At 41.6% G+C, this 27280-nt stretch overlaps 1 protein-coding gene and 1 non-coding gene across 2 annotated transcripts in view; both read left to right on the top strand.

Annotated features, from left to right (window-relative positions):
* LOC126470699 (pleckstrin homology domain-containing family G member 7-like) overlaps window positions 1-27280 on the top strand; it is a 489741-nt gene that overhangs the window by 43644 nt on the left and 418817 nt on the right. The window contains exon 2 of the mRNA XM_050098699.1: window positions 15911-16032. Coding sequence (XP_049954656.1) covers window positions 15966-16032 — 67 coding nt within the window. The 5' untranslated portion in view covers window positions 15911-15965. The remainder of the gene's footprint in view (window positions 1-15910; window positions 16033-27280) is intronic.
* On the top strand, window positions 8690-8764 carry Trnas-cga (transfer RNA serine (anticodon CGA)). The gene has a single exon. It is a non-coding gene; the product is annotated as a tRNA-Ser (tRNA).

Here is a 27280-nt window from a genome sequence, read left to right as displayed (position 1 = left end):
GTAGTTGTAAATTGTTGTAGTTGTGCTGGGAAAGTCCCTGAGCTTCAAGCGCTAATAGAAAGCACAGAAGCTGAAATCGTTATAGGTACAGAAAGCTGGCTAAAGCCTGAAATAAGTTCTCCAGAAATTTTTACGAAGTCACAGACGGTGTTCAGGAAAGATAGGTTAGGCAAAATTGGTGATGGAGTGTTTGTGTCTGTCAGTAGTGGTTTATCTTGTAGTGAAGTCGAAGTAGATACTCCGTGCGAATTGGTATGGGTGGAGGTTATACTTAACAGCCGAACTAAGTTAATAATTGGCTCCTTCTACCGACCCCCAGACTCCGATGATACAGTTGCTGAACAGTTCAGAGAAAATTTGAGTCTCGTAACAAATAAATACCCCACTCATATGGTTATAGTTGGTGGGGACTTAAACCTTCCCTCGATATATTGGCGAATATACTTGTTCAAAACCGGTGGTAGGCAGAAAACATCTTCCGAGATTGTCCTAAATGCTTTCTCCGAAAATTATTTCGAGCAGTTAGTCCACGAACCCACGCGAATTGTAAATGGTTGCGAAAACACACATGACCTCTTAGCCACAAACAATCCAGAGCTGATAGAGAGCATCATGACTGATACAGGGATTAGTGATCACAAGGTAGTTGTAGCTAGGCTCAATACCGTTTCTTCCAAATCCACCAGAAACAAACGCAAAATAATTTTATTTAAAAAAGCGGATAAAGTGTCACTAGAAGCCTTCCTAAGCGAAAATCTCCATTCCTTCCGCACTGACTATGCAAATGTAGACGAGATGTGACTCAAATTCAAAGATATAGTAGCAACAGCAATTGAGAGATTCATACCTCATAAATTGGTAAGAGATGGAACTGATCCCCAGTGGTACACAAAACAGGTCCGAACGCTGTTACAGAGGCAACGGAAAAAGCATGCGAAGTTCAGAAGAACGCGAAATCCCGAAGATTGGCTAAAATTTACCGACGCGCGAAATTTGGAACGGACTTCAATGCGAGATGCCTTTAATAGGTTCCACAACGAAACATTGTCTCGAAATTTGATAGAAAATGCGAAGAAATTCTGGTCGTATGTAAAGTACACAAGCTGCAAGACGCAGTCCATACCTTCGCTGCGCAGTGCCGATGGTACTGTTACCGACGACTGTGCCGCTAAAGCGGAGTTATTGAACGCAGTTTTCCGAAATTCCTTCACCAGGGAAGACGAATGGAATATTCCAGAATTTGAAACACGAACAGTTGCTAGCATGAGTTACTTAGAAGTAGATACCTTAGGGGTTGCGAAGCAACTCAAATCGCTTGATACGGGCAAGTCTTCAGGTCCACATTGTATACCGATTAGGTTCCTTTCAGATTACGCTGATATAATAGCTCCCTACTTATCAATCATATACAACCGCTCGCTCACCGATAGATCTGTACCTACAGATTGGAAAATTGCGCAGGTCGCACCAGTGTTTAAGAAGGGTAGTAGGAGTAATCCATCTAACTACAGACCTATATCATTGACGTCGGTTTGCAGTAGGGTTTTGGAGCATATACTGTGTTCAAACATTATTAATCACCTCGAAGGAACGATCTATTGATACGTAATCAGCATGGTTTCAGAAAACATCGTTCTTGTGCAACGCAGCTATCTCTTTATTCGCACGAAGTAATGGCCGCTATCGACAGGGGATCTCAAGTTGATTCCGTATTTCTAGATTTCCGGAAAGCTTTTGACACCGTTCCTCACAGGCGACTTCTAATCAAGCTGCGGGCCTATGGGGTATCGTCTCAGTTGTGCGACTGGATTCGTGATTTTCTGTCAGAAAGGTCGCAGTTCGTAGTAATAGACGGCAAATCATCGAGTAAAACTGAAGTGATATCAGGTGTTCTCCAGGGAAGCGTCCTAGGGCCTCTGCTGTTCCTGATCTATATAAATGACCTGGGTGACAATCTGAGCAGTTCTCTTAGGTTGTTCGCAGATGATGCTGTAATTTACCGTCTAGTAAGGTCATCCGAAGACCAGTATCAGTTGCAAAGCGATTTAGAAAAGATTGCTGTATGGTGTGGCAGGTGGCAGTTGACGCTAAATAACGAAAAGTGTGAGCTGATCCACATGAGTTCCAAAAGAAATCCGTTGGAATTCGATTACTCGATAAATAGTACAATTCTCAAGGCTGTCAATTCAACTAAGTACCTTTGTGTTAAAATTACGAACAACTTCAGTTGGAAAGACCACATAGATAATATTGTGGGGAAGGCGAGCCAAAGGTTGTGTTTCATTGGCAGGACACTTAGAAGATTCAACAAGTCCACTAAACAGACAGCTTACACTACACTCGTTCGTCCTCTGTTAGAATATTGCTGCGCGGTGTGGGATCCTTACCACGTGGGATTGACTGAGGACATCGAAAGGGTGCAAAAAAGGGCAGCTCGTTTTGTGTTATCACGTAATAGGGGAGAGAGAGTGGCAGATATGATACGCGAGTTGGAATGGAAGTCATTAAAGCAAAGACGTTTTTCGTCGCGGCGAGATCTATTTACGAAATTTCAGTCACCAACTTTCTCTTCCGAATGCGAAACTATTTTGTTGAGCCCAACCTACATAGGTAGGAATGATCATAAAAATAAAGTAAGAGAAATCAGAGCTCGAACAGAAAGGTTTAGGTGTTCGTTTTTCCCGCGCCCTGTTCGGGAGTGGAATGGTAAAGAGATAGTATGATTGTGGTTCGATGAACCCTCTGCCAAGCACTTAAATGTGAATTGCAGAGTAGTCATGTAGATGTAGATGTAGATGTAGATGTAGATGTAGACAGCATGGCTACAGCCTGTCTTAAATTCACAAACACTCACAAAAATTTTTTTAGTGTAATTTGTCTCTAAGTTAATGAAAATAAACGTTTTTAGTACCCCATCACTCTGACACAATTTTCACCGTTGCAAGACATGAGCAATAAGCTTTTTTACGTCATCTGTACTACACTTTGTAAACGAGTAGTAATGTCATGGCCATAGCGCACAGCGTACATCTTAACAACGCATATGCAGAGTACATCAGTTCTGTGTGACACGAAGCATTTATGTTTCAAAGGGATATGACTCCATGCGTTTTACAAAATTCACTTTAATAACGGTTTGACAATACCAATATTTATTTTCCATCATTCTGACAGAATGTGTTCCAGATACGTAACAATTACGGCGTATGGCTCTCCCTTCGTCTCAAATTTCACTATCGCAGAGAATAGACACACACTTTGTCACTCCTAGCAGTCGTCAAGCATATTTGTTTCTCGTCTGCAGGTAATCCCATTTGTAAGTTACACACAGAGAAAATGTCTGTCTGTCGGTCAAAATGTCTATGTTGCAGAGTAGTTCCATGACCTTATTCACTGGATTTTATCTACGAGGCAACAACGTTCACTTAGTCTGCCTATTAAGATTTCAGTCCATCCATTTATAGACGGACAAAACCGAATGTTCACTTTCCAACCAGTCTTCTCAGTCACTCACAAAGTTTCTACTACAACTTAGAAGAGGTTTGATAATAATTGTAGAAGCCCATAACTGAGCAACTGCAAGAAAATGATAAATTACAGGTCAGCTCTGTGTTAGCGATGTTCAACATTTTCTTCCACAAGTAATCGAGAAAAACCTTGGAAACCTATGTGTATATAGATTGATGCTACAAACTGCACCAGGCTAGTTCCCCAGCGTCATTTATGACATAATCAGCATTTAACGGACAGTAACTATAACAAATATACGGTAGAACCTGCTATCGTTGCCGGTACATTCATTTGCTCTTTTTGGCGGGTGGAAAGAATTTCTGTCGGTCGATTAAGATTTTTGAGCTACAGAGCAATACCGCCACTTTAAGTTATAGGACTTCATCTACAAATCAACAATGAAAATTTAATCTATCTATTAAAATCCGCCGGCCGCGGAGGCGATGCGGTTCTAGGTGCTTTAGTCCGGAACCGCGCGACTGCTACGGTCGCAGGTTCGAATCCTGCCTCGGGCATGGACGTGTGTGATGTCCTTAGGATAGTTAGGTTTAAGTAGTTCTAAGTTCTAGGGGACTGATGACCTCAGATGTTAAGCCCCATGGTGCTCAGAGTCATATTAAATGGTTCAAATGGCTCTGAGCACTATGGGACTCAACTGCTGTGGTCATCAGTCCCCTAGAACTTAGAACTAATTAAACCTAACTAACCTAAGGACATCACACACATCCATGCCCGAGGCAGGATTCGAACCTGCGACCGTAGCAGCAGCGCGGCTCCGGACTGGAGCGCCTAGAACCGCACGACCACCGCGGCCGGCAGTCATATTAAAATCCCAGTCCATCGATTTATACGTGCATAAAACTCACGGAAGAACGTTGTCTTTCGCTGCATGATTTACAGATAACGTAAAGTGTCTAAAGACGAGTTACTCGTGCACCATCGTCCGTAGCATAATTGCGAATATAGAGGAAAAAGAAGTGGCCCCTTCGTCACCAACTGGTTGTGCTAAATCAGTCGCACATTTACATTAAAGTAAAAAGAGTTATTAAGAAACCATTTACTTTTTATTCGATGCCTTCACAGTGCAGTTTAATATGAGATGAGCACCAACCACTTTTAATATACAAGGGCTCCTCCTTCGTGAATGACACCACTTTTCAGTCATTAAATTCAGCCATCGAGATATAAATGTTCGACGCAACAGTAGTATCGCCTTTCTTTATTTCCTATCCTACCCTAACATATTTCTCGAGAAAACAGAAGATGAAACTTCTGCTGCTGAACGTCCCTCGGTAAAAGTTTTCGTATTAGCTCCTAAATTTCTCATTGCAGTCACTTTACGAGATTTATGTGGGAAGGAGTAATATGTTGGCTGACAACATTAAGAAGAAGCGGAAAAGAGATCACATGTCTGCCTCCCTTATGTCAGTGTGTTGCCTACCCCGCCCCCTTCCCACACACACACACCAATCCATTCTCATGAATCTTCGATATATGGCATCTGCATCTACCTTGTTTCCTTATGTGAGGCTGGGTGTACATATCGCCAGCCAAGTCGCACAGCCTTGCTAATTCTCTTAAAACTCTGTCATATGATGACAGCACTGTTCCATTAGTTAGAAGACTGTAGTTTAATATCTGTTAATGATAGCAGGAAGTACCACACATAGCATCACTGTACTTATGTAGCCGTGACAGCCTTTTGGAAACTGTGTTACACACATCTGATTCCATTGCTCCACTTCGTAAGCAAATTACAGTTTGAAATCAAGAGGGAGTATATATGCGTATTATTGGTATCGGATACTGTAGTTTTAACGGAGCATTTGTTAAATGGTGGGAGGGTGTACCACACAGCATCACTGTACATGAATAGCGCTGACAGACATTTGAAAACTATGTTGCATAAACGTCTGATTCCATTCCTCTGTTGGATGTCTGAGTATTTCTTCATAACCAAATCACATTTCGAAATTAGGAGGGTAGTCTATATACCATAGAATACAGTGAGATTGAGTGGATAACTGACTATTCGCCATAAGCAAATCAAATTTAAAAAATCAGAATGAGGTGTGTATGAATGTATGTGGTATGGAAGGTTGTAGTTTTAGTGGAACGTTGGTTAATGTCGTATTTAAATAGGATTTACAGACGTTAGGAAGCTACATGACAGTATTTCGCAAATAGTTGTTTTTTGTTTTAATTGTCTGAATTTAATTCCGCATTAATTGCATTTAAAACCTGTTGGAGTAAGTATACTACCCTGCATTGAACGTTCGTTGACCTTAGAGTGTCTGAGTGACAGGAATCACAAATAGCACATCTCCTCGTCAATGTTCCCGCCACCTTAAGCAAGACAGCGCCACAGATCTACTCTCACTCCACTGCAGCACTTCAAACCACATATGATCACGACACTTTGATGCCTTAGAAATACGCTCTGTGATGACTCTCGTACTGTTGATTTTGACGTAGAAACACAAAACTCAATGAGCACTGATGCACTAACACTGCTGCTGTCGAAGACAGGAATGTTGAGACAGAATGTGCTGTATTTGGCCATCAACTGCCCCTCGATAAATGTCAGTTTGGCGCACAACTTCTACCAGTCTATTTGAACGACCCCACCTTCGTATCTCACCCACCATATGTTCTTAATTTCCAAACAAAATTTCAGGTCACAGTCAGCCATGATCGCGTATAGATCCGTTTGTAGTTGAATGATACGTTCTGGTGAACAGTAACATCGCTTCGACAGCTCAGTACTACATACGAGAGTCATTGTCTACCAGTCATGTGAGTTCCCATTTGTTCGTGTTACGTAGCTGATCTTCGACGCAAAAGCATCATGTGGATGGTGCTGGGACCATATAGGCTGGCATACTCTTGTCGAACATGTAATGGAAAAAAAGATATCTGGGAAAGACGATGTATTTCTCCCGGAAACATAAGTGTGAATTAGGGTACGTATGGAGGTACACAGGCAGACATTTATTACTCCATCAGTACGTGAGAGTGGCATGGAAGCGTAGACGATAATATTGGCGCGATTTCCCCCCCTCCCCCCCACCAAAATGCATTGTACAGCGGTTTGCTGCGTATTTCTTCTCGCGGGTGATGGGGTTGTCTACAAGCACGTGGAAAAACCTGTGGTGAGGCTGGAAGCTGACCTAAAAGTAACTAAATCTATTGGACACCAATAGGACTAGAAGTCCCATACATTGTCATTACTCGCCGGCCGCTGTGCCCGAGCGGTTCTAGGCGCTTCAGTCTGCAACCACACGACCGCTACGGGCGCAGGTTCGAATCCTGCATCGGGCATGGATGTGTGTGTTGTCCTTAGGTTAGTTAGGTTTAAGCAGTTCTAAGTACTAGGGGACTGATGACCTCAGATGTTAAGTCCCACAGTGCTCAGAGCCATTCGATCTTTTGTCATTACTAGCTTCAAATATCTGGAGCGAAATGAAGTAGAATGCACATGTCGGGCTCAGACTGATTTGCTGAAATCTATCTCCAATCGAGTACCCTGTATTGGCCGACCAGGTACAACACAGATACGTTTGCATGCTTCCGTTCAACGTTCTAGCGGTTTCGTCGGTTATTAATGTACCAGCATTTCACATTTGCAATTTTGCTTACATTAACTTGTGATCTTGCAGTGATAGTCACTTAAATATATTACCTAGAAAAATGGGTTCCCGAAGTTACTCTACATTAATAATTTTTTGGTGTTGCGATTTTTTTTCATCAGTGTACACAGTCATATTTAGATTGAGATATGCCGACGTAATTCGATTCTAACAGCGTCACAGAGCTTCCAACACACACTATCCACTGAATCATTTACACTGTTGTAGCTGCTTCGTCCAACCAAGCACAACTCAGAGCTACTGTAGGAATAAGGGAAAGATTTAGGGTTTAATCACAGTGTTGGCCATTTTTATCCCCACACCACGCGCTATTCGAGAGTGAGTTGATCATGATATCATATTCCGGCTAGAGCGGTGGGTAGTGCGCATATTTGTAGTGGTATTTTTTGTTACATGTTGGTCAGAGTGTAATGTTAGTTAGGTGACATGCGGACGGGATTTGTTAAAAAAAATGTGTGTGAAATCTTATGGGACTTAACTGCTAAGGTCATCAGTCCCTAAGCTTACACACTACTTAACCTAAATTATCCTAAGGATAAACAGACCCACCCATGCCCGAGGGAGGACTGGAGCTTCCGCCGGGACTAGCCGCACAGTCCATGACTGCAGTGCCCGAGACCGCTCGGCTAATCCGGCGTGGCACAGTGGCTACATTCCCGCCTAGTCTTTCTGTCCTATAGCGGAAGTAACATCCAGCTGCTCGTAGCCATTTTACGTGACCTCTTTCAAGCTCAGTGTGGTGTTCATAATTGTGTCTTTGTCGCCTTAAAAGCATTCTCGACTAACGTTAACTCACCACGTCCAATCTCAAAAGTAACTAACGCTCATCATCGTTACAGCGTGTATTTAAAACAAACCTGATCAACAACCTCTTAGTGACGCTACTAGCTTCACTCTTATATGACTGGCCCCAAATCTGTGTAGACATCATCTTTCAGATGTACAACCACACCTACCAACCTTCGTTTACATCACGCGACTCCGTCTTAGCGTGGATTTTTATTTTTATTTAGTTATTTACTTATTACCGTCAGTGGGTCTCTCGCAAAACGGTATGCATTCTGATGCCATTGTGGCGTTGTATATCTAGCGAAGCTACCGTGGGAATAAGATAAAGGAGATTAGGATACGTACAGGAATGTATTTATAGGCAATGATTCGATGTGGATGAATTGCATGTTATGCCTGTAAATTTCTTTGTACGCTCGTCGTATACTAAAGGTGCAGCAGTAAGGCTTCCTTGGGTATCTCAGTTGGTAGAGCACTTGCCCGCGAAAGGCAAAGGCCCCGAGTTCGAGTCACGGCCCGGCACACATTTTTAATCTGCCAGGAAGTTTCATATCAGCGCACACTCGGTTCAGAGTGAAAATTTCATTCTGGAAACATCCCCTAGGCTGTGGCTAAGCCATGTCTCTGCAATAACCTTTCTTCCAGGAGTGCTAATTCTGCAAGGTATGCAGGAGAGCTTCTGCGAAGGTTGCAAGGTAGGAGACGAGGTACTGGCGGAAGTGAGGACGGGGCGTGAGTCGTGCTTGGGTAGCTCAGTTGGTAGAGCATTTGCCCGCGAAAGGCAAAGGTCCCGAGTTCGAGTCTCGGCCCGGCACAGAGTTATAATCTGCCAGGAAGTTTCTGTTCTAAGCTGTAGTAGACTTTGTGAGTGACTGAGGAAACTGGATGGATAGTGTGCATTCGTCTGCGAGTTTTGTCTGTTTATAAATGGTTGGACTGAAATCTTAATAGGCAGACTAAGTTTACGTTGTTGACTCGTAGATAATATCCAGAGAACACAGTTCTGAAGTTACTCTGCAACACAAAAATTCTGTCGCACAGATATTTTTTCTGCGTGCAGTTCACGAGTGGTATTAACTGCAGACAAAAAGAATCAGATTTTTTTGACGACTGCTAGGAATGAGAAAGTGTATATCTGATGTCTGAGAAGGTGAATCTTGAAACGAAGGGCAAGCCATCTGCCATAATTGGAACGTAATTTGGACGCGTTCTGTCGGAATGGGGATAAATAAATACTGGACGTAGAAACCATAATTGAGGGGGAATTTTTAAAACATATATATACGTATAAATGCTTTGTGTGACATATAACTGATGTTGTATGCTGCATACGTGCGGTTCTGGTGAGCTCTAGTAAGCCAGAAACTGGCGCGAGGGTCCAGTCAGGTAGTGTGCGACTGCGGGCAGAGGGCAGGAAACGGCAGAAACAGCAGGGAAAATACCTTTTAAGACCAGTAATCTGGATGCAAAAATCACTGCCGTTCTGGGCTCGGTAAAGTGTAGGAGATGATAGAAAATATTCATACTGAGGTACTATATAACTATAGATGGCAGATAAAACAAGTAACAGGCAGACATATCAACATGAAGAGACTAAAAGGACAGAATTACTGTCGGCAACGCCACTGGATTGGAAGAATTACTTTGGAAGTTATCTGAAGTGCAAAGCGCGGGATTAGCCGAGCAGTCTAGGGCGCTGCAGGTATGGACTTTGAGGCTGGTACCGGCGGAGGTTCGAGTCCTCCTCGGGCATGGGTGTGTGTGTTTGTCCTTAGAGTAATTTATGTTAAGTAGTATGTAAGCTTAGGGACTGATGACCTTAGCAGTTAAGTTCCATAAGATTTCACACATACTTGATTTATTTTTAAGTCCAAAATTTTAGAAAGCATTGTGTAACTGGAGTAAAGCGATCGGTACAAAATGCTAAAAATAAAAAATAAAAAAATAAAATTTAAAAACAGTCTCGATCGCGTTGTCGTAGTCTGTTTTTATTAGATTTTTAGCATTATATGAAGTGTGCTGGCAGTTATAAAGTTGTATCTATATTAATATTAATCATATTGTGACAGAAGGATGTCAAATGAGCTGCACAGAATTTACATGCGATACCTGATATAGGTGCAACAGCGCGAGGCAGTAGCTTGTTAGAATTAAGTATCAGGATAAGAAGATGCTATCCACTCAGATATATTGTAGATAAGTTGATGATGACTTATTATAAAACTATATGTGTACATTACGATAAGATGATAACACAAGTTGAGAAAGAGATGACAAATTCCTTTCAGAACAGCACCGATCAATTGTGAATATATCGTCATTTACACACATTAATTTGGACCATAAATTATACACTTTAGGAACAATATTTAATAGAATGTATCTCAAACACCAATTATCGTGGAATCAGCCATTTATATTTTATTTTCTTGTTACATAAGTGCGCATGTGACACCATCTGTTACCTAGAAGAATTGTGAATAATTTTAATAAATTACGTTGTAACTGAGAGACATGTTCTGACATCGATTTGTGACATCAGACGAGAGGGAGTAAATAGAATAACTTGAAGCCCGGGGCGCAGGCAGTGGTTGATGGACAGAGGGCAGCTACCGTGGGAGCCTGGTCGTGCACAGTCGTGTAGTAGGACCTGCTGTTGATGCTGTTTGGCGGAAGTGGTAGTTCAGAAGTGGCAGTTGAGTTGCATATGGCAGGTAACGCTTGTTGGACAGTGGGTGGAGCGGTAGATCGTATAGAAGTTACAGAGCTATTTAATTTCATTGGTATTTACATTTCTACATCAGTAACTATATCTACAGCCCGCAAACCAGCTTACGTTTGGTGGCGGAGAGCACTTCGTGAAGCACAGTTACTTCCCCCCTTTTCGTGACCGCTACGGTCGCAGGTTCGAATCCTGCCTCGGGCATGGATGTGTGTAATGTTCTTAGGTTAGTTCGGTTTAAGTAGTTCTAAGTTCTAGGGGACTGATGACCACAGATGTTAAGTCCCATAGTGCTCAGAGCCATTTTTGAACTTCCACCTTTTCCTGTTCCACTCGAGAAAGGTTCGCGGGAAAACAGAGTGCAGGTAAGAATCCGTCTGAGCTCTAATTTTTCCTAATTTACCTTTACGGATTTCTTTTCGAGAGAAATACGCAAGCGGAAACAATATATTGGTTGATTCTTCTAGATAGGTACACTCTAGGAACAGTTACAGTAAACCACCCCGCAATGCCGAACGCCTCTCTTGCAGCGTCTGCTGCTGAAGTTGGCTGACCGTCTCTGTTACGCTTTCGTGCCTATTAAATGAACCTGTAACGAAACGCGTTGCTCTTCTTTGGATGTTCTCGGTAAATATTATTTGGTACGTGTGCTGAACTGACGAGTAATGTTCAGGTCAAACGTGCGTTTTGTAAGCTATCTCCGCTGTGCGAGTTAAGCTGAGTTTTTCGTCTAATTCGATCAATGGATTTGGACAACGGCATTCCAGGGGCATTATTAGCGGTTCGTGGAATAATCTGTGTTAGACGGATATTTAAACTGATATCTTCTAAAATGGAACGATCCGTGCCTGTTTTGCGGTACTCCTGCTATGGCACAGCTAATGCTCCCTTGTCGCCAAGGAATACATAATTAGTCTGAACAGTAATACACATACTATACTATTATTGGAACACAGACATAAACAGTGTCACTGAAATCATTTTTTTTTTTTTTTTTTTTTTTTGTAACTGGTCCATATCTGTTGAAATTTCCGAAACTTTTGGCAAGAAGCTGCAGACCTCCACTTAAAGGGAACTGGAAATTACTAGCGATGCGCGAATACCCCTGAGAGTCACAGTATTCGGCACACTAAACTCTTCCGTTGGAAGGAGTAAGTTTCATAATTTTGCTGCTCGATCCGGTATGTCAGATCGTAACTGCCTGAGTCAAACCTAAATTTGAATTTAGGGTTTCAATAATTACTGAATAATTTGTTAGCGAGCAGCTTCCTTGACACTGCAGGTGATATGGAAAGATGTGACTAGAGGTATTGGAGTTCTGAGAGCCGGGAACAACATCGTAGATATCTGTCTTTCGTTGAACGCGCAATCTCTCCCACAAACAAACCCCAATGGAACTGTTTTCGACCAAAGCTCTAGCGTTCACTAAATGACAGATTCAAATTGATCACAAACTGGTCTGACTATGCTTTGTGTCGTGGCTACTCCGTCACAATATATGACCCAATACAAGGCTTACGCGTGCAGATGACAGAAAAATCCTCTGATTCTGAGACTCCATTCAGGCTAGTGCTGCATACTTATTACTGTTCCAAAATACAATATGCTGAAACAGAGAATCTAAATAATGTAATCATACTGCGGAAATCCGTTAGTCTTCCTCGCACGTGCTTCTCTTTTACGGAACTTACACACAGTCCCTATATGAACTGTGAGTGTATTATCAGAAGGTAAACTTTAGCCGAAATAATATTGATTCCTAGTGTCAGTAGTTCACGAAATTCGTTGAAATAATGAAGTGGATATTTTGTGCAGATGTCTTTTGCAAATGATTATTTGAACGTATAAACATACGCAAACACATAGTCATTTCTGTTTCTTTATGTTTTTACTTGTCTTAGCGTAACAGTAAATGCTTCTCGAAGTTTCTGTCAGTAGTTACACACTTTTTCTTACTTATCGACATGTTTCTAGAAGAAATTAACTGGAGGGCAACTTATCCTTCTCCTAGTGTCATAACTGCGGCCCTACTTCTGGAAAAATACGTCTCCTCGTTTATATCATATCTTCGTCCCTACGGAACACCTAGCTTATAGCGGATTTATGCGATTTAATGACAGTAGGATCACCTGGCGCACAAAAGCTAGTCAAAATCCTTACTGATGCTGACTGACTGGCAGCTACAACTATACACCCCTTTTGTTTATTTTTGATACAATCACGTAATGTGATATCAATCATAGCTTCAGATTCCGCAATCGGAAAAATGAAAAAGTCTACACTAAAATCTTAAAATCCTTAAAATTTCTTCCAGGTCTGTTTGTAAATAACGTAAAGTAATATCAAAATACATGTGATTCATACATGTACGTCATAGGCGGAATTCTATAAAACAGACGTTGTCATACAATAACTAAAAACAAAAACCAGGGAGCAAGGAATAATGAAGTGGTGCCTTACTTTCTGTGCTCTTAATACGAATCAGGGGTTTCAAACTTTCCTTATATTCTATTTTACTAGAATTGATTACATCTAACATAGAGATAAGTGTATAATACGTGAACCACTCTTCTGCATCGACTGACTATCTTATTTCCAAAAGGTATGATTTCTGCTGGGGAAGCAGTCTCTGCCACCCTAAATCATAAATCAAAATTATGCGATAACTGGCCTTAATATCGCACAAAACTGCAAGATAAATAACAACGAGATGTCTTTTCAGCCACAGGATTCGATTAAATTTCCTGCAGTTCCAGAGAACTGGAGCCATTAAGCATCCAAAATCTTCGTGTACATTTTGGAGCTTTATATGTCATTACTAAAAAACAATAACTTTTATGTGTTCGTCAGCCTCTTGCAGTTCGTCTCTGCTGAACTCTACCACTGCCCTCCAGCTTTCTGTCAGCCTCGATCCCCATACTCAAATAAACTGTCTCTGTTTTATAGATACCTATCGCTTCCATTTATACCAAAGTTCGCCCCTTTCTGAGAAATTACAGAAAATATTTTGATCCAGTATTATACGTTTACGCTCCTATCTCCTTTTGCAACTTCCACCAGAGTACATTATACACTGTATATTTCTGAGTTTCTAAGTCTTGATACCAGAAGAGTGTCGTATACCCTTCCGTTCCCTGAAACTATCATTGATTAATTTCATTCTGGTACTGCAGGTTGTTTTGTCTGGTCAGCACAAAAACTGTTGAGGCTGCGCTGTCGCGTAACCTTTGTCCGAATGAACCACCACCCTATCGCTCCGGACATACGGAGCGGTTAATTTCCATAATCAAATATCTTTTAACGGTACCGCCACGGCTTTCACACGTCAAATATCTTTACGTTACCAACGTGTTAATTGCTTCTTAACTTTCAGACGTATCTGAGAGCTGTTCACACTGGTTTGAAGTATTTACGTATAATTTCTTTGAAGTCTACGACAGAGTCATCACTCAAAACTAAATTTTATTGCCAAGGTGTATAGATCAGAATTCGTAGCTTCAGGGAAAACTTCTCCCCTGTTTTCTAAATATGTATCTACTCGCAAGAAGAAAACATTAATAGATTTTTCCTGTTAATAAGCGAAAAAATTATGATTTTCTATTTCATGCACATCACAGATATGAAATTTTTAGATATAATGATATACCTAATTCATTAAAATTTCTCTAAGGAATCAGAAGCACAGGGGGAAATTTTTTCGTAATATTTCTCAAAAAAACTTGCATATACTCGTAAAAAAGACATGTAGATGACACAATCCTAACATTGTTTCCAGTAACGCATTTATTACGTAAAGCGCCTTGTCTGAATCTGTACAGTGCGTAACATCAGTTTACCATTACCGCAGCGAATTTTGCATGTCTTGCCAGTGCGTGCGAAATTGATTTCACTAACGTAACTACTGCATCAGAGACAGTCACATGATGGGAGATATTGTCTAAACACAAAGGCAGTTAAAATGATTAGTTCCAGAAGAAATGTGCGTGTAAAAATAATTATCTCTCAGTTCTTCGAAAGAGTTCGCTACAAGTATTAAGCTTCCTGTTTCAGCGTTAACAGCTCACACATAAAACTGTAAATACTAAGTCTTTGATTTAGCAATGTACAATTTATTCAATGCGTAAGAACTACATACACTACAAATATATCAGAAGTAGCCGAAACAGGCTCACCATCGGTAACAGACAAGGTGCATCTGATTAAAATGGTTTCTCCAAAATATTTTTCGAAAATTTGATTAATTTACAGTACCATGTCTTCTAAGAAGACGTATTTCTTTCCATCAAGAAAAACTGGCTCAAATGAACATTCTGTGGCTCAGATGTTCAGGATTCTAATATGGTGTTGCCCATATTCTCCCACACATTGGCGCATTCTAGTCCTTTCTGTTTCTGTTGGGTTTCTGGAAAATGGCTAACATATTCTCGACAATTACATTTATTTTCCCTTTGTCATGTAGCACTTGTATTTGATAGGCTCCAGTACTTTTCCTATCTAATTTCGATTACACTTCGTCGCCTGAATGGTCTCTTAGATAAATTTGGCAATGCATTACACTCTTTTTAGCTCCCATGTAGTGTGGGTGGTGAAACAGGATGAAACGATGTTTTAAAAACGTTTACTCCCCCCATATGGAAGAACAGGATAAGAATTCTATATTTGTTGCTGTTTTCAGGAGTGTGTATTGAACTGCCACTACGTAATTCATTTCAGTCTATTCATACCCTTCTGTAATCTATACGACTGCTAGATACACTTGTGGAGACACGCAGAGCGACAGCTAGTCCAGAGGCGGGTGAATGGCAGTGTTGATCCAGGGTGTCGCGATGTCCATAGTCCAAGCTGTCATTTTGTGATGTCCCAGCGTGCCTTTACCAGTCTTGCTAGTTGCTATTTATGTCGTAGTGACGGCGCTAGGTTTTACACCTCCAATAGACGTGGAGTGCTGAAACGCCAACATCGCTTCATCTGCCGCTCCGCCGTCTACCAACGATGGTATCCCTAGACTGCCTAGTCATACCAACGGCAGCATGGACGAAAAATGTTAATAGAAATGTGTGAAAGGGCCTCACCAACATCTCTGCTGTCAAACTAACAAAGCTGGCTTTTAGAGTTCTGGTCCATCATTCTGTCAGGAAGATGTAGAATAAGTTACATATAATTCCTTTTAATTTATTTATAACTTTAGCTAATTATAGACTTACTAGTTTCAATCCTTGAATGTTTTGTTTGCTTGCAGGGGTTCAGACAACTCTCAGCGAACTCGCCGCAGCTCCATCGTGGTCATCCCCCCAATGCAGATCTGCCCAGGCGATCTCCTGGTGTACAGCAAAGTACTCACCAATCGTAACAATCTCTTGGGTACGTATATAGTGACACCTGGAACTGTATCTGACGATCGACCAAACAGCCATAGTGGCTTGAATATATTTCATGTCTACCTCGAGAAAAGTTAGTATTTCTCCTTTCCGTGCATTTGGGTCTTAAGAACTTCCAGATTCGTTTACAAAAGGCCCGGTTGTGGTAAGCAGACACACAAAGACGTCGGAAACTACGACTCCTCATTGAGACACGGAATCCTTATAGGTTTATCTCTCGTTGTCTACGGAAGGAACATCTTTGTGAAGGAAGGAGCAGCAGTAGACTTTACGCTGGTTGTTCTGTCATTAAACCAAACGATAATTTCGCTGCAGTGGCGCTAAAGTTTACTGCTGGAGGCGGAGGTGTTTTACGTCCACTAGAGAAAGCACTTGGAACCCGAAAACGAGCTACGAACTACAAACGCTTTCCCACGATTGCCTCGTAAAAGACGTGTGGAATTCGTAGTGCTTCCACACGTTCTTTTCCGAACATTATCTTAGAGAGCGTATGGAAGGGACGATTCTTTGTCAGAAATATAGAATTACGACAAACATACGGAAATTGTTAAAGGCACGTAAAAAAGTAAAATAAATCCGGCTTTAACCAAGGTGAAACAGGAAACGAAGCCAAAAAGTTAAAAAAATAGTGTTTTCATTGAAACGACAGACTGTTGCCTGCCGTTGTACATTTCTCTAAAACTAGTTTTTGTGCTCTTGGCGTTTAAATGTACTTTTAAGTTCATTATCACGTAAAACTAACAAAACAAAAACCTCACACTCTTTTGATTACGAATTCTGACTGGCGTATTGTCACTCCTTCATACATAACAGCTATACCTGTACATTATGGCAGTTACTGCTTTTATCCTTCCAAACGGCAAGTTTTATCAGTGACATTTGTGAAATGTGTCCCGTCATTTTTTCTAAGTTCAGCGACAGTGAATGTAATGTATATTCACACTCATCTAATTTACAACAAATCTCTTCTTTTCCAGTAGTTATTGTAGATATAATGTGTTTCTAAAATGTCTTACACGTGTCTGTACCTTAGATATGCAATACTGTTCTCATTGCATGTGAACCACGACCTATGTGGAGAGGTACGTACGTATATATCAAGCTATATTATTTTTCTGCTTGAAAGTTTATGAAAGAGCCATCAGCTAAAAACGCCTGAGTTAGTCGATGGCAACTGAACTAACGATATCAGCAACGTACGACTAGGGCCGAGGATGTTGGAACTTTCCGTGTATCTGAGATGTGAGATTGTGATCAGGCATGTCGTACATATAATATGGACCACAAGGGGCACGTAAGTTTATTTAAAATCTAGATTTATAAGCCCTTTGGTTATTGCTACGGGTTTATGGTAACACAATGCGCGACACTGAGTGGGACAACGTTGAGAAACGATCTCGACTCAAACATCATCTGTTGTACCTTTCTTTCGGTTATGTTAATTCCGCATAGTTTGAAAAATGATTTAAGAGCCTTTTCGGAAGTAATTCACATTAAACTACATTATAGATACCAGGTAGAAGACGTCTTCAGTTAAAACAGACTTACTTTTTGCTATCAAGATAGGTCTCTCTGGAAATATATTCATTGTCCTTGCTAGATATACACCTGAAGAACACAACTTGCTTCAAGCAATACGTTTATCGCTTGCTGACTGCAGTAACCTCAGTTATATGTTATCACATCCATACACTAGGTGATCAAAAGTATCTGGACACCCCCAAAAACATGCGTTTTTCATATTAGGTGCATAGTGCTGAAAGCTACTGCAAGGTACTCCGTATCAGCGTCCTCGGTAGTCATTAGACGTCGTGAGAGAGCAGAAGGGAGCGTTCCGCGGATCTCACGGACTTCGAAAGTGGTCAGGTGATGGGATGTCACTTGTGTCATTCGTCTGTCCTCGAGATTTCCTCACTCCTAACCATCCCTAGGCCCATTGTTTCCGATGTGATGGTGAAGCGGAAATATGAAGGGACACGTACAGCACAAAATTGTACAGGCCGACCTCGTCTGTTGACTGACATAGACCACCGACAGTTGAAGAGCGTCGTAATGTGCAATAGGCAGACATCTATCCATACCATCACACAGGAGTTCCAAACTGCATCAGGATCCACTATAAATACTATGAGAGTTAGGTAGGGAGGAAGAAAACTTGGATTTCATGATTGAGCCGCTGCTCGTAAGCCACACATCATGCCGGTAAATTCCAAACGACGCCTCGCTTGGTGTAAGGAGCGTAAACATTGGACGATTGAACGGAGGAAAAACGTTGTGTGGAGTGACGAATCACGGTACACAATGTGGCGATCCGATGGCAGGTTGTGGCTACGGCGAATGCCTGGTGAACGTCATCTGCCAGCGTGTGTAGTACCAACAGTAGAATTCTGAGGCGGTCGTGTTATTGTGTGATCGTGTTTTTCATGGAGGGGGCTTGCACCCCTTGTTGTTTTGCGTGGCACTATCACAGCACAGTCATACATTGATGTTTTAAGCACCTTCTTGCTTCCCACTGTTGAAGAGCAATTCTGGGATAGCGATTATATCTTTCAACACGCTCGATCACCTGTTTATAATGTACGGCCTGTGGCGGAGTGGTTACAATATAATAACATCAATGTAATGGACTGGCTGCGCAGAGTCCTGACCTGAATCCTTTAGACCACCTTTGGGATGTTTTTGAACGCCGACTTCGCACCAGGCCTCACCGACAGACATCGATACCTCTCCTCAGTGCAGCACTCCGTGAAGAATGGGCAGTCATTCCCCAAGAAACCTACCAGCACCTGACTGAACGTATGCGTGCGAGAGTGGAAGCTGTTATCAAGGCTAAGGGTGGGCCAACACCACATTGAATTCCAGCATTACCGATGTATGGCGCCACGAACTTGTTAGTAATTTTCAGCCAGGTATCCCGATACTTTTGATCATGTATTGCATATCAAAAATTAATAGAATTGATCTCAGTGAATGTTTTTGTGTACTGCTTCAATATTGCAGTTTATAACGCTACTGACCAAACTATTACCAGTACTCTTAACGTCCTATGGAGTTTTATGACTTTCTCCTTACTATTTCGCACGCGAACTTCCTTGTCTTCAACAACATATATACTTTCTCTCCAGTCTATCTTGGTCGTTACAAAAACATTTAAATTCTGGACATAAACATAACATTGTCTTCGGCTGTGTCGTACTTGCGATAGTATGTGTTTTGCGTCTCTGGAGAGATTGTCGTTTGGTAAAAGTACCTTGAACGTGATACCATTTTCATTAAATGACTCAGACACAGCTTCATATAAAATGATACTGATCTTTATGACTTAGTAACGAAGTAGATGCGTAGAAGTGCTCGAAAATTTAAAAAGGCTTGGCAATTTATCTGAGCGAGTTTCAGTACCTACTTGTCATCTGACAAACTAAACAACCGGAGCTTCTCTGATACCTTTACTGAGAGCCTTGATGTTGGGATTGAAACAAATGTATCTTACTGATTTCATTGCAACATAATGGCAACGTTCGATTAGAAACTAGACAAATACTACATCATAAGATGCATAAAACGAAAGAAAGTTCAATCCTGCGAAATACAACTAAGCACTAGTGTAGAAGCACTGTTGCTTTCGGCTACCTATGCAAATGGGTCTGCCGAGTTAAAAATTGTTCTATGGGCGTTCTATTCATAGATATCAAGTGGTAACTGTAAAAAAAAAATTAATTATATCGTGTAATGAAAAGTCATTTAAACTGACATCTTTCACATCATTGTGAAATGTCGTTTTCATGATCCATGGAACAACTATTAATGTAATGTAATGTTATGTAATAAAGAGTATTTTGAGGTAAAAAAGGAAAGAAATACTCAGTAACTACTCTCAGAGTAAATTTAAATGAATCTATCGAAACTGGCGTCATAAACTGTAAACTCTATCAGTGTTTATGCATGATTCTTTCTTTGATAGGGGCTGATTAATGAAAAAGAATCTGTGAAAACCATAGTACCACTTTTTGACTTACACTGGTGCCGTCGAGCATCTTTAAAAACGGTGTCACCTATTAATTGCAATTTGAAAGCATATCGTTTTTATATCCTCTTAAAGTATTATAAATGCTTTCAAGTACCTTGTAAATTATAAACCGAGAGCCGTTAAACCCTTTTAAACGTTATATTATCATGGACTCGCTGAAAACTATAATTTCCAAAGAAGTAAACGTTGTTGGCGGTGTGCTCCAGACAAATACTTATAACTGATTGTCTGTATCATGATAAAACAATCACTAAGTGTGTGTGTATGTGTATGAGTGTGTATGTGTGTGTAGGGGGTGGGGGTAAGATTCAGAGAGAGAGAGAGAGAGAGAGAGAGAGAGAGCTGGGGTGAAGGGCTAAGAGTAGGGAAGAAGCAACCTGCATGTGCCAGTGGTCGACCGTCAATCTTTGGTAGGCAAAGTTGTTTGTCTTAGGATGGCCGGACAGGTCTCTACATTAACTTTAATCAGTGAACTGTAAATAATGGTGCACCCCTCTCTTTCATCTCGTATGCCCCTTTTCATTACCTGCATCACTTAGGCTAAGGGAGAAAGGCAAAAATGAAATAATTTTTACTTAGACGAAATTTGTTTATCCCGTCGTAAAATACTTCGCGTAACGCATCCCCTCTAGTGGTCTTCGCTGGACAAAGTCCTTTATTTTAATATCACCTGACGGGTGTCTGCATAAACTTTAACCAGTAAAGTATGTTACACTTCTCTCTTCCTGTTCGTGCCCCAGTTTTTCTTACCTCCACAAGCCTGAATAAGTGAGCATGGCAAAAGATGAAATAACTTTTACTTACATGAAAAAGCTTTATCCCATTGAGAAATGCTTTACGCAACGCATACACTGCTTAGAGTAAGAGTAATTTAATCTCTGTAAGAGCTATGAAAGTGTGCAAAGTCAAATTCTGCTATAAATTATCTCTGCTGTTGGTGTTAGAGGATTGTTTGTGATCTTTCTAAGACTAGAGTTGAGTAATGAAATTGCCTTAATGACACAATCCGTCGAACTTTCATTGTAATTTCCATGTGCCTTGGAGAAACAGTTCAGCATCATTGTGGTTATATTTATTTAAACAAGCTCCACTTCCCAGAGCGTTCTTCCCCATCTTGGAACCTACGTAACACGAAGTGTGAATGCATGAATGACTAAATGAATGAATGAATGAATGGTGACAGTTCCTCAGGATCGTGAGACAAAGTTTGTGGCATTAAGAAAGTAGAACATCCGGAAGGCGTGCTGGGATCGCTCAATGAAACACAGCACTGCTCACAGTAGGCAAGTATCCATATTAGAGCACCAATATAGAAGACCGATAGGGCAGCTGCATGCTTCCTGGAAAATTATTCCTATTCCGTTTGCCATCAGCTAATCGCAGGTGGCCGATTACAAATTTTGATTTGTAAGTCAAAAATATTTGTTAATATTGATTAGTGTATCTCTTCAGTGTCGATTTCAGTCAGTAATATGGCGACCTCAACATCTTTACTCAGATGTAGAACACCAGTATTCCCTCACATATCAGCCCAATCAGTATTTAATTAGATTGTACATTCGTACCTGGTTTATCTATCTTTCTCTTCCAAGAGAGAGCTCTTAATTCACTTAAGTGGCTTAGCGTGTCCCTAGCCGCAACGTATTACATCTGCTTAGAAGCCAAAACTATTTTTGAGGGTAGTCGGAGTCATGTCTATACACAACTACTTATGAAAATTTAGTAAATGATTATCCATTGTCTATAGATATAGTTTCCTCATAAGCTGCAACTACGTAGCGTATACAAAATGGACTACCCATATCCCAGGTGTAAGAAACAGTGGGAAAGGAATTTTAAGGTAGTACTACGTATACAGCTTGCCATTCCAGCACTTATACTGGCTTCCACTGACCCACACAATATGAATCGCCGTCCCGTAATATTTTCCTTCGTAACTTTCCGTGTGGCTGCTGGCCTCTCAGGCATCTCCGCTCCGCCTCTGCGTCTCGTGTTTCCCTTTGTTAGCTCTCTGTTTTGTAGATGGTATAACTCTGCCCATCCTCGAAGGAAAATTATTCGAAACGTTGCGTGTAGTGAAGCGATGTCCACGGCGTCAGTACTGCGTATGACTGTGCTTAGGGTCGCAGTAAGTAGTGCCCTAATAACCAGCTCAGAGCTCGATCGGAAATATATGTATCCCTTGGAAATCACCCACGTTCCATCGCCTTGAGAAATTAAGTAGTCGATGTGTTTCTACTCAGGGTCTTCTTGCGCTATCAGCGTTGTGTGGAATACAGCGTGTTTACATATTTTTGATTCCTTAGGCAACGTCTGCCTTTACATTCTTGTTCCCAACCAGTAGATGGCCGTTCCAATAGCAATTGTTTCTCTACACTCGTTCTTCTTGAGATAATGTCCCAGTAAAACATTGGGAAAAATTTCTGAAAGTCATCACTCCCAATCGTATAAAACGCAGGGTTAAAAATTCGATGCAGTAAGGAATGGAACGAACACGTGATATCACCACTGGAGAAAACGAGTGAAAGCAATAAATTTTTCAGAAGAATTATGGGTATGTGCATGGCATATGACAAGCAAAGCGAAAACGAGACACCCTTGATAACTGCTCCATTGTTTAGGTGTCTCCGTCAACTGGGACTAAGACCAGATATCGAACGAGCTGTCAGCATCGTCGCAGGTCAGCGTAGTCCATGCAGCAGTGTATCACAGATGTACAGGAAGCGTAAATATGAATCTTTGTTGCCCTCACATCTTGTTGCCTAAATTAAGGGAACTTACATTCGAAGCAAACAGTGCAACAATTTATTTCCTGCATCGTATAACTCGTGTAGAGTCACGAAAGCAATTTGAGATTATGGTGTACACAGAGGGATAAATATAGTCGTTCTACTCTCAGTCCATATGCAGATGGAACTGTGAACGTATATTAACCATCAATGCCGTATCACTTAAAATCAACCTAAACCTAGATTGACCCGCAGCAAGAAATTAGCTGCAATTAAGAGCAAAAATGGAGAGAGAAAAAATGGAGAACAATTCACTCTCACAAACCGAACAAATAAATAGTAGAGGAGACTGGCTATACAATTAACTTTCTTCAGAACTTCTTACTACTTTCCCTGCGTTGTTTTACTTAAGGACCAAGGGCAGCGCTTGCTGATAATGGATCTATATATCTATTCTTTCTTTAGCATTAGCTACAAGTAGCGCAATGTTCCCTTTGACAGAACCATTATTTATTCAGAATGATTTCTTCGCATGTGTAGTATCATAGGTCCAGTAGATCCAGTCTCCCCGAGATAAGAGGGAACTACGACATACTGCATCCCTAAAGTGGTTTCTATTTATTGCTGGAAAAGGCAATCATAATTTGGCGCGGTTTCTTGGTGGATTATCTGTTGACTCCGTAGCGTGCAGATTTGGTTCAAAGCGTAAGGATGAAAGTAACTTTCGCACGATGTGTCACTACCAAGTAACACAGGTCGATGACCATTCATAGAAAGAACTGCTACAGTATAGAACATACGATGACTGACAGAAATACGCAATGAGACCAACAGTAATGACACTTTTCTCAAAGATAATTGCATTGAGATCATTGTGATTTGTGATTGTCCCCTGGACATTACAAATGATGGGACATAAGACGTGTAGCCACCATGGACGGTAACGCATGTTTTGTAACATGCTCCGTGTTGGCCATAAAGTTGGTAAGGAGTACTTGGGGTAGGGCGTTTCATTCCTCCAGTAGCCCTGTTGACAATTTCTTTATGGTCATTGTTGCATGTGGACGTACTGAAATATGCTTCGCAAACGCATCCCACACGTACTCGATGGGATTTAAGTCGGGGGACGAGAAGGCCAGTCCATTCGCCGAATATCCTCTGTTCCACGAGCTCCTCCACCTGCGCTGTTCGATGTGGCCGTGCATTGTCATTCATAAAAATGAAGCCGGGTTCTAACGCACAGCTGAAAAGACGCACCTCGGAAAGAGTACAATGTCACAACAACGTTGTCCTGTGAGTGTACCGTGTTCAGATTTGCAGGTCAGTGCGTCCATGTCAAATTATGCATCTCCACACCGGAATACCTGAACCACCAAAGCAATCATGTTGGACAATGTTCGTGGGTACATTACGTGCTTCCACCTCTCGCGACATGAGGGCAGGTCCGGAACCACTACTCAGACTGAATTTGCTCTCACCCGAGAAGACCCACTCCTCGCTGGTTAGTCCCTATGCTCTCGGCCCATCGCAAACGTTGCCGCCGATGTGTAGGTGTTCACGGAACGCAACGTACTGGTCACCAGGCAAATAGCTGACCCCAGTGCAGTCGCAGTCCGATTGTGGAGCGTGAGATAACGTGTGTTGCAGTCAGATGTGGTTGCAATTGCATCCGCTGTTTGACGTGGGTCTCTTCTTGCCTGTTGAACTATGCTGCCGTCATCTTTGCTGGACAGCAGTGCCTGTGTTTCGGCAGGCTCCCAACGCGCGTTAAACGATGTTGTGGACAGTACGAAACTCCTTGCCTACACTCGTCATCCTTCCTCCCTATTCCAGTACCCTGATTGTTCTTCCACGTGTGAATTCATCCAAGTGTGGTTTGTGGGCCATGCTATAATGCACAAAACGTCAACAGTGCTCTGTAACTGCTCACTGCTTGGCACACCCTGTCATTTCCCGTTTCTACAACTACCTCATGTTGCGGGGCCAGCCGCATTTAGCGCTATAGTCACGGCTGACCTTATACGTCATGTGACATCCAGCTTTCTGTGCACGACTGTGAGACCCCTGCCAACATCCTCCCGCATTATCATTTATTTACACCAATTTGTTAATATATGTCACTTTATCTATTTCTCCAAGTTTTCCAGGGAAGTGTATTCCAGGTCTGCGAGTGAAAACTTAATTTTCAGTTTTCTTACTTCTCATCCCCTTCATGTAAGTGAAACGACCAAACAGAAAACTTTCTGATCGTGTCTTTAGATTACCTTTGGGCTCGAAGTTGACTGTATCGTCGCAGAAACCTTGGTATCTTCCAAATAAATTACAAGTCCTTATCAAGATCACTGAAACCGTTTGCCATCCAGCCTCCAGTACATTTATTTTTATAGGTACAGACAGGATATATTCACACCATCAACGATTCACAAAGAGGCCTAGAGCCCTATAAACACACTCTGTAACTGTCAAGTCAAGTGCCTACAGAGTCGGATGTAAAAATCTTCAGTTACAGTTAATGTCGTGGAAGTGTCTTATGCTCTGTGGACGATAGCAAATACATTCGATTTGGAGCAAGGCATGAATACAGGGACACTAGAAAACTATTTGTACATAATTTTTACGGCCTAGACACATTTTGCGTCGTCCAGTATGTTCAAATGTGAGCGATATGAAACCACTGCAAGTAATATGAAAGTACTGGTAGACCTTATATTCCTTCAGTTTCCTGCGATATTATTAAGTTTATGGTACGTTTCTACTCTTCAGTATTCATTCAGACTTTATTATCTGGAGAAAGTTACATTACTGTTAGGATACAGATTATTCCACTTTTTACGGTAATGTCCATGAGCTAATAGGAGAAATTACACGCGTTGAGAGCTCACTTCTGAAACTAATTGCTTAACATACGTCACGCACTAGTATTTTGAAGCTGAAACAGTGAATGTCATATCACAAAATTCGTTCAAAAACTACGTAGTGTTTGCGTGTGGACCGTACGCAGCTTCTTCTCTGTCCTCGGTAATGTGTAGAGGATTACCAGGAGCTCGCACTGTGGACTTGTGACAGCTTCTTACACCATTTTCTGAAAATACAGTGCCGTAAAAAATTAGATACCTTTATGTTGCAAGGAGAACCATGAAACTGCGCCAATAACAGTTTTTATCTGGAACCCGAAAGATTTTAATAGTACCTTGATTCGCGCTCACAAGTAATTAAGTTTCATGTGTATCTTAGTTGCAAAATAATTTGTCAGCTAAGTAGCCTTCCCTTGGCAAATGAACTTATTTTCACATGTGGAGACTAGTCAGCTTCTAAACTGACGAGGTTGTAACATTGATAGTTCGGAGGATGGATTGTTCGTAGATCGTAAACCTGTTATTATTTGGAACAACACTCAGCGATCCCTGACTTCTAAGACAGAAAAGTATTATTGAGGGACGTGTTATAGTGTATGTTGAAGTTGATATGAATAGAGGTCAATAAGTGGTCCTTAGTGGTTTTTGAATTATGGTAAAAAGATATTCCTGGCGTTTGAATATATTCTGTACAGTCTACTTTCAGCACACTGAAACATTAAACTCTCCCCAAAACTAGAGCAATATTTTGTAGCAAAGCTTAAATTTTCGAAAGTGCTCACGACCTTTATTTGAACAGAGCAGCTGAGCTGTTGTGAGCTGGGGATTACTTCTATAGTTTCACCTCTTCCCCTTTCCATTCGGGAATGGTGCAAGGCGAGCACGAGTATTGGTAAATCTCCTGATGAGCTCTAATTTCTCAAAGTTCCCCGTCGTCACCACTTCACATGGCGTTTATGGAGTGTTCTTTGAATGTCTTACATTTAGACTGAAGAGCCAAATAAACTGGTACATCTACCTAATATCGTGTAAGGCTTCTGAGAGCATGCAGAAGTGCCGCAACACGACGTGGCATGGACTCGGCTAATGTGTGACACTACGAATCCTGCAGAGCGGTACATAAATTCTTAGAGTACGAGAGGGTGGAGATCTCTTCTGAACAGCACGTTGCAAGGCATCCCAGATATGCTCAATAATGTCCATGTCTGGTGAGTTTGGTGACCAGCGGAAGTTTATAAACTCAAAAAAATATTGCTGGAGCCACTCTATATCAATTCTGAACGTGTGGCGTGTCTCATTGCCCTGTTGGAATTGCCCAAGTCCGTCAGAATGTACAATGGACATGAATGGATGCAGGTGATGAGACAGGGTTGGGTTGGATTGATTGGGGGAGGAGACCGGGCAGTGAGGTTATCGCTCTCAGCGGATTAGGGAAGGTTGGGGAAGGAAGTCGGCCGTACCATTTCCAAGGAACCATCTCGGCGTTTGCATGGAGCGATTGAGGAAAACCATGGAAAATCTAAATCAGGAAGGCCGGACGCGGGATTGAACCGTCGTCCTCCCGAATGCGAGTCCAGTGTGCTAGCCACTGTCCATCTCGCTCGGTTGCTCAGACAGGGT

This window comes from Schistocerca serialis, chromosome 3, assembly GCF_023864345.2.
Source record: "Schistocerca serialis cubense isolate TAMUIC-IGC-003099 chromosome 3, iqSchSeri2.2, whole genome shotgun sequence".
NCBI classification, from domain to species: Eukaryota; Metazoa; Arthropoda; class Insecta; order Orthoptera; family Acrididae; genus Schistocerca; species Schistocerca serialis.
Note: the sequence above shows the minus strand (reverse complement) of the source record. Positions and strands in the feature narration are given on the sequence as shown.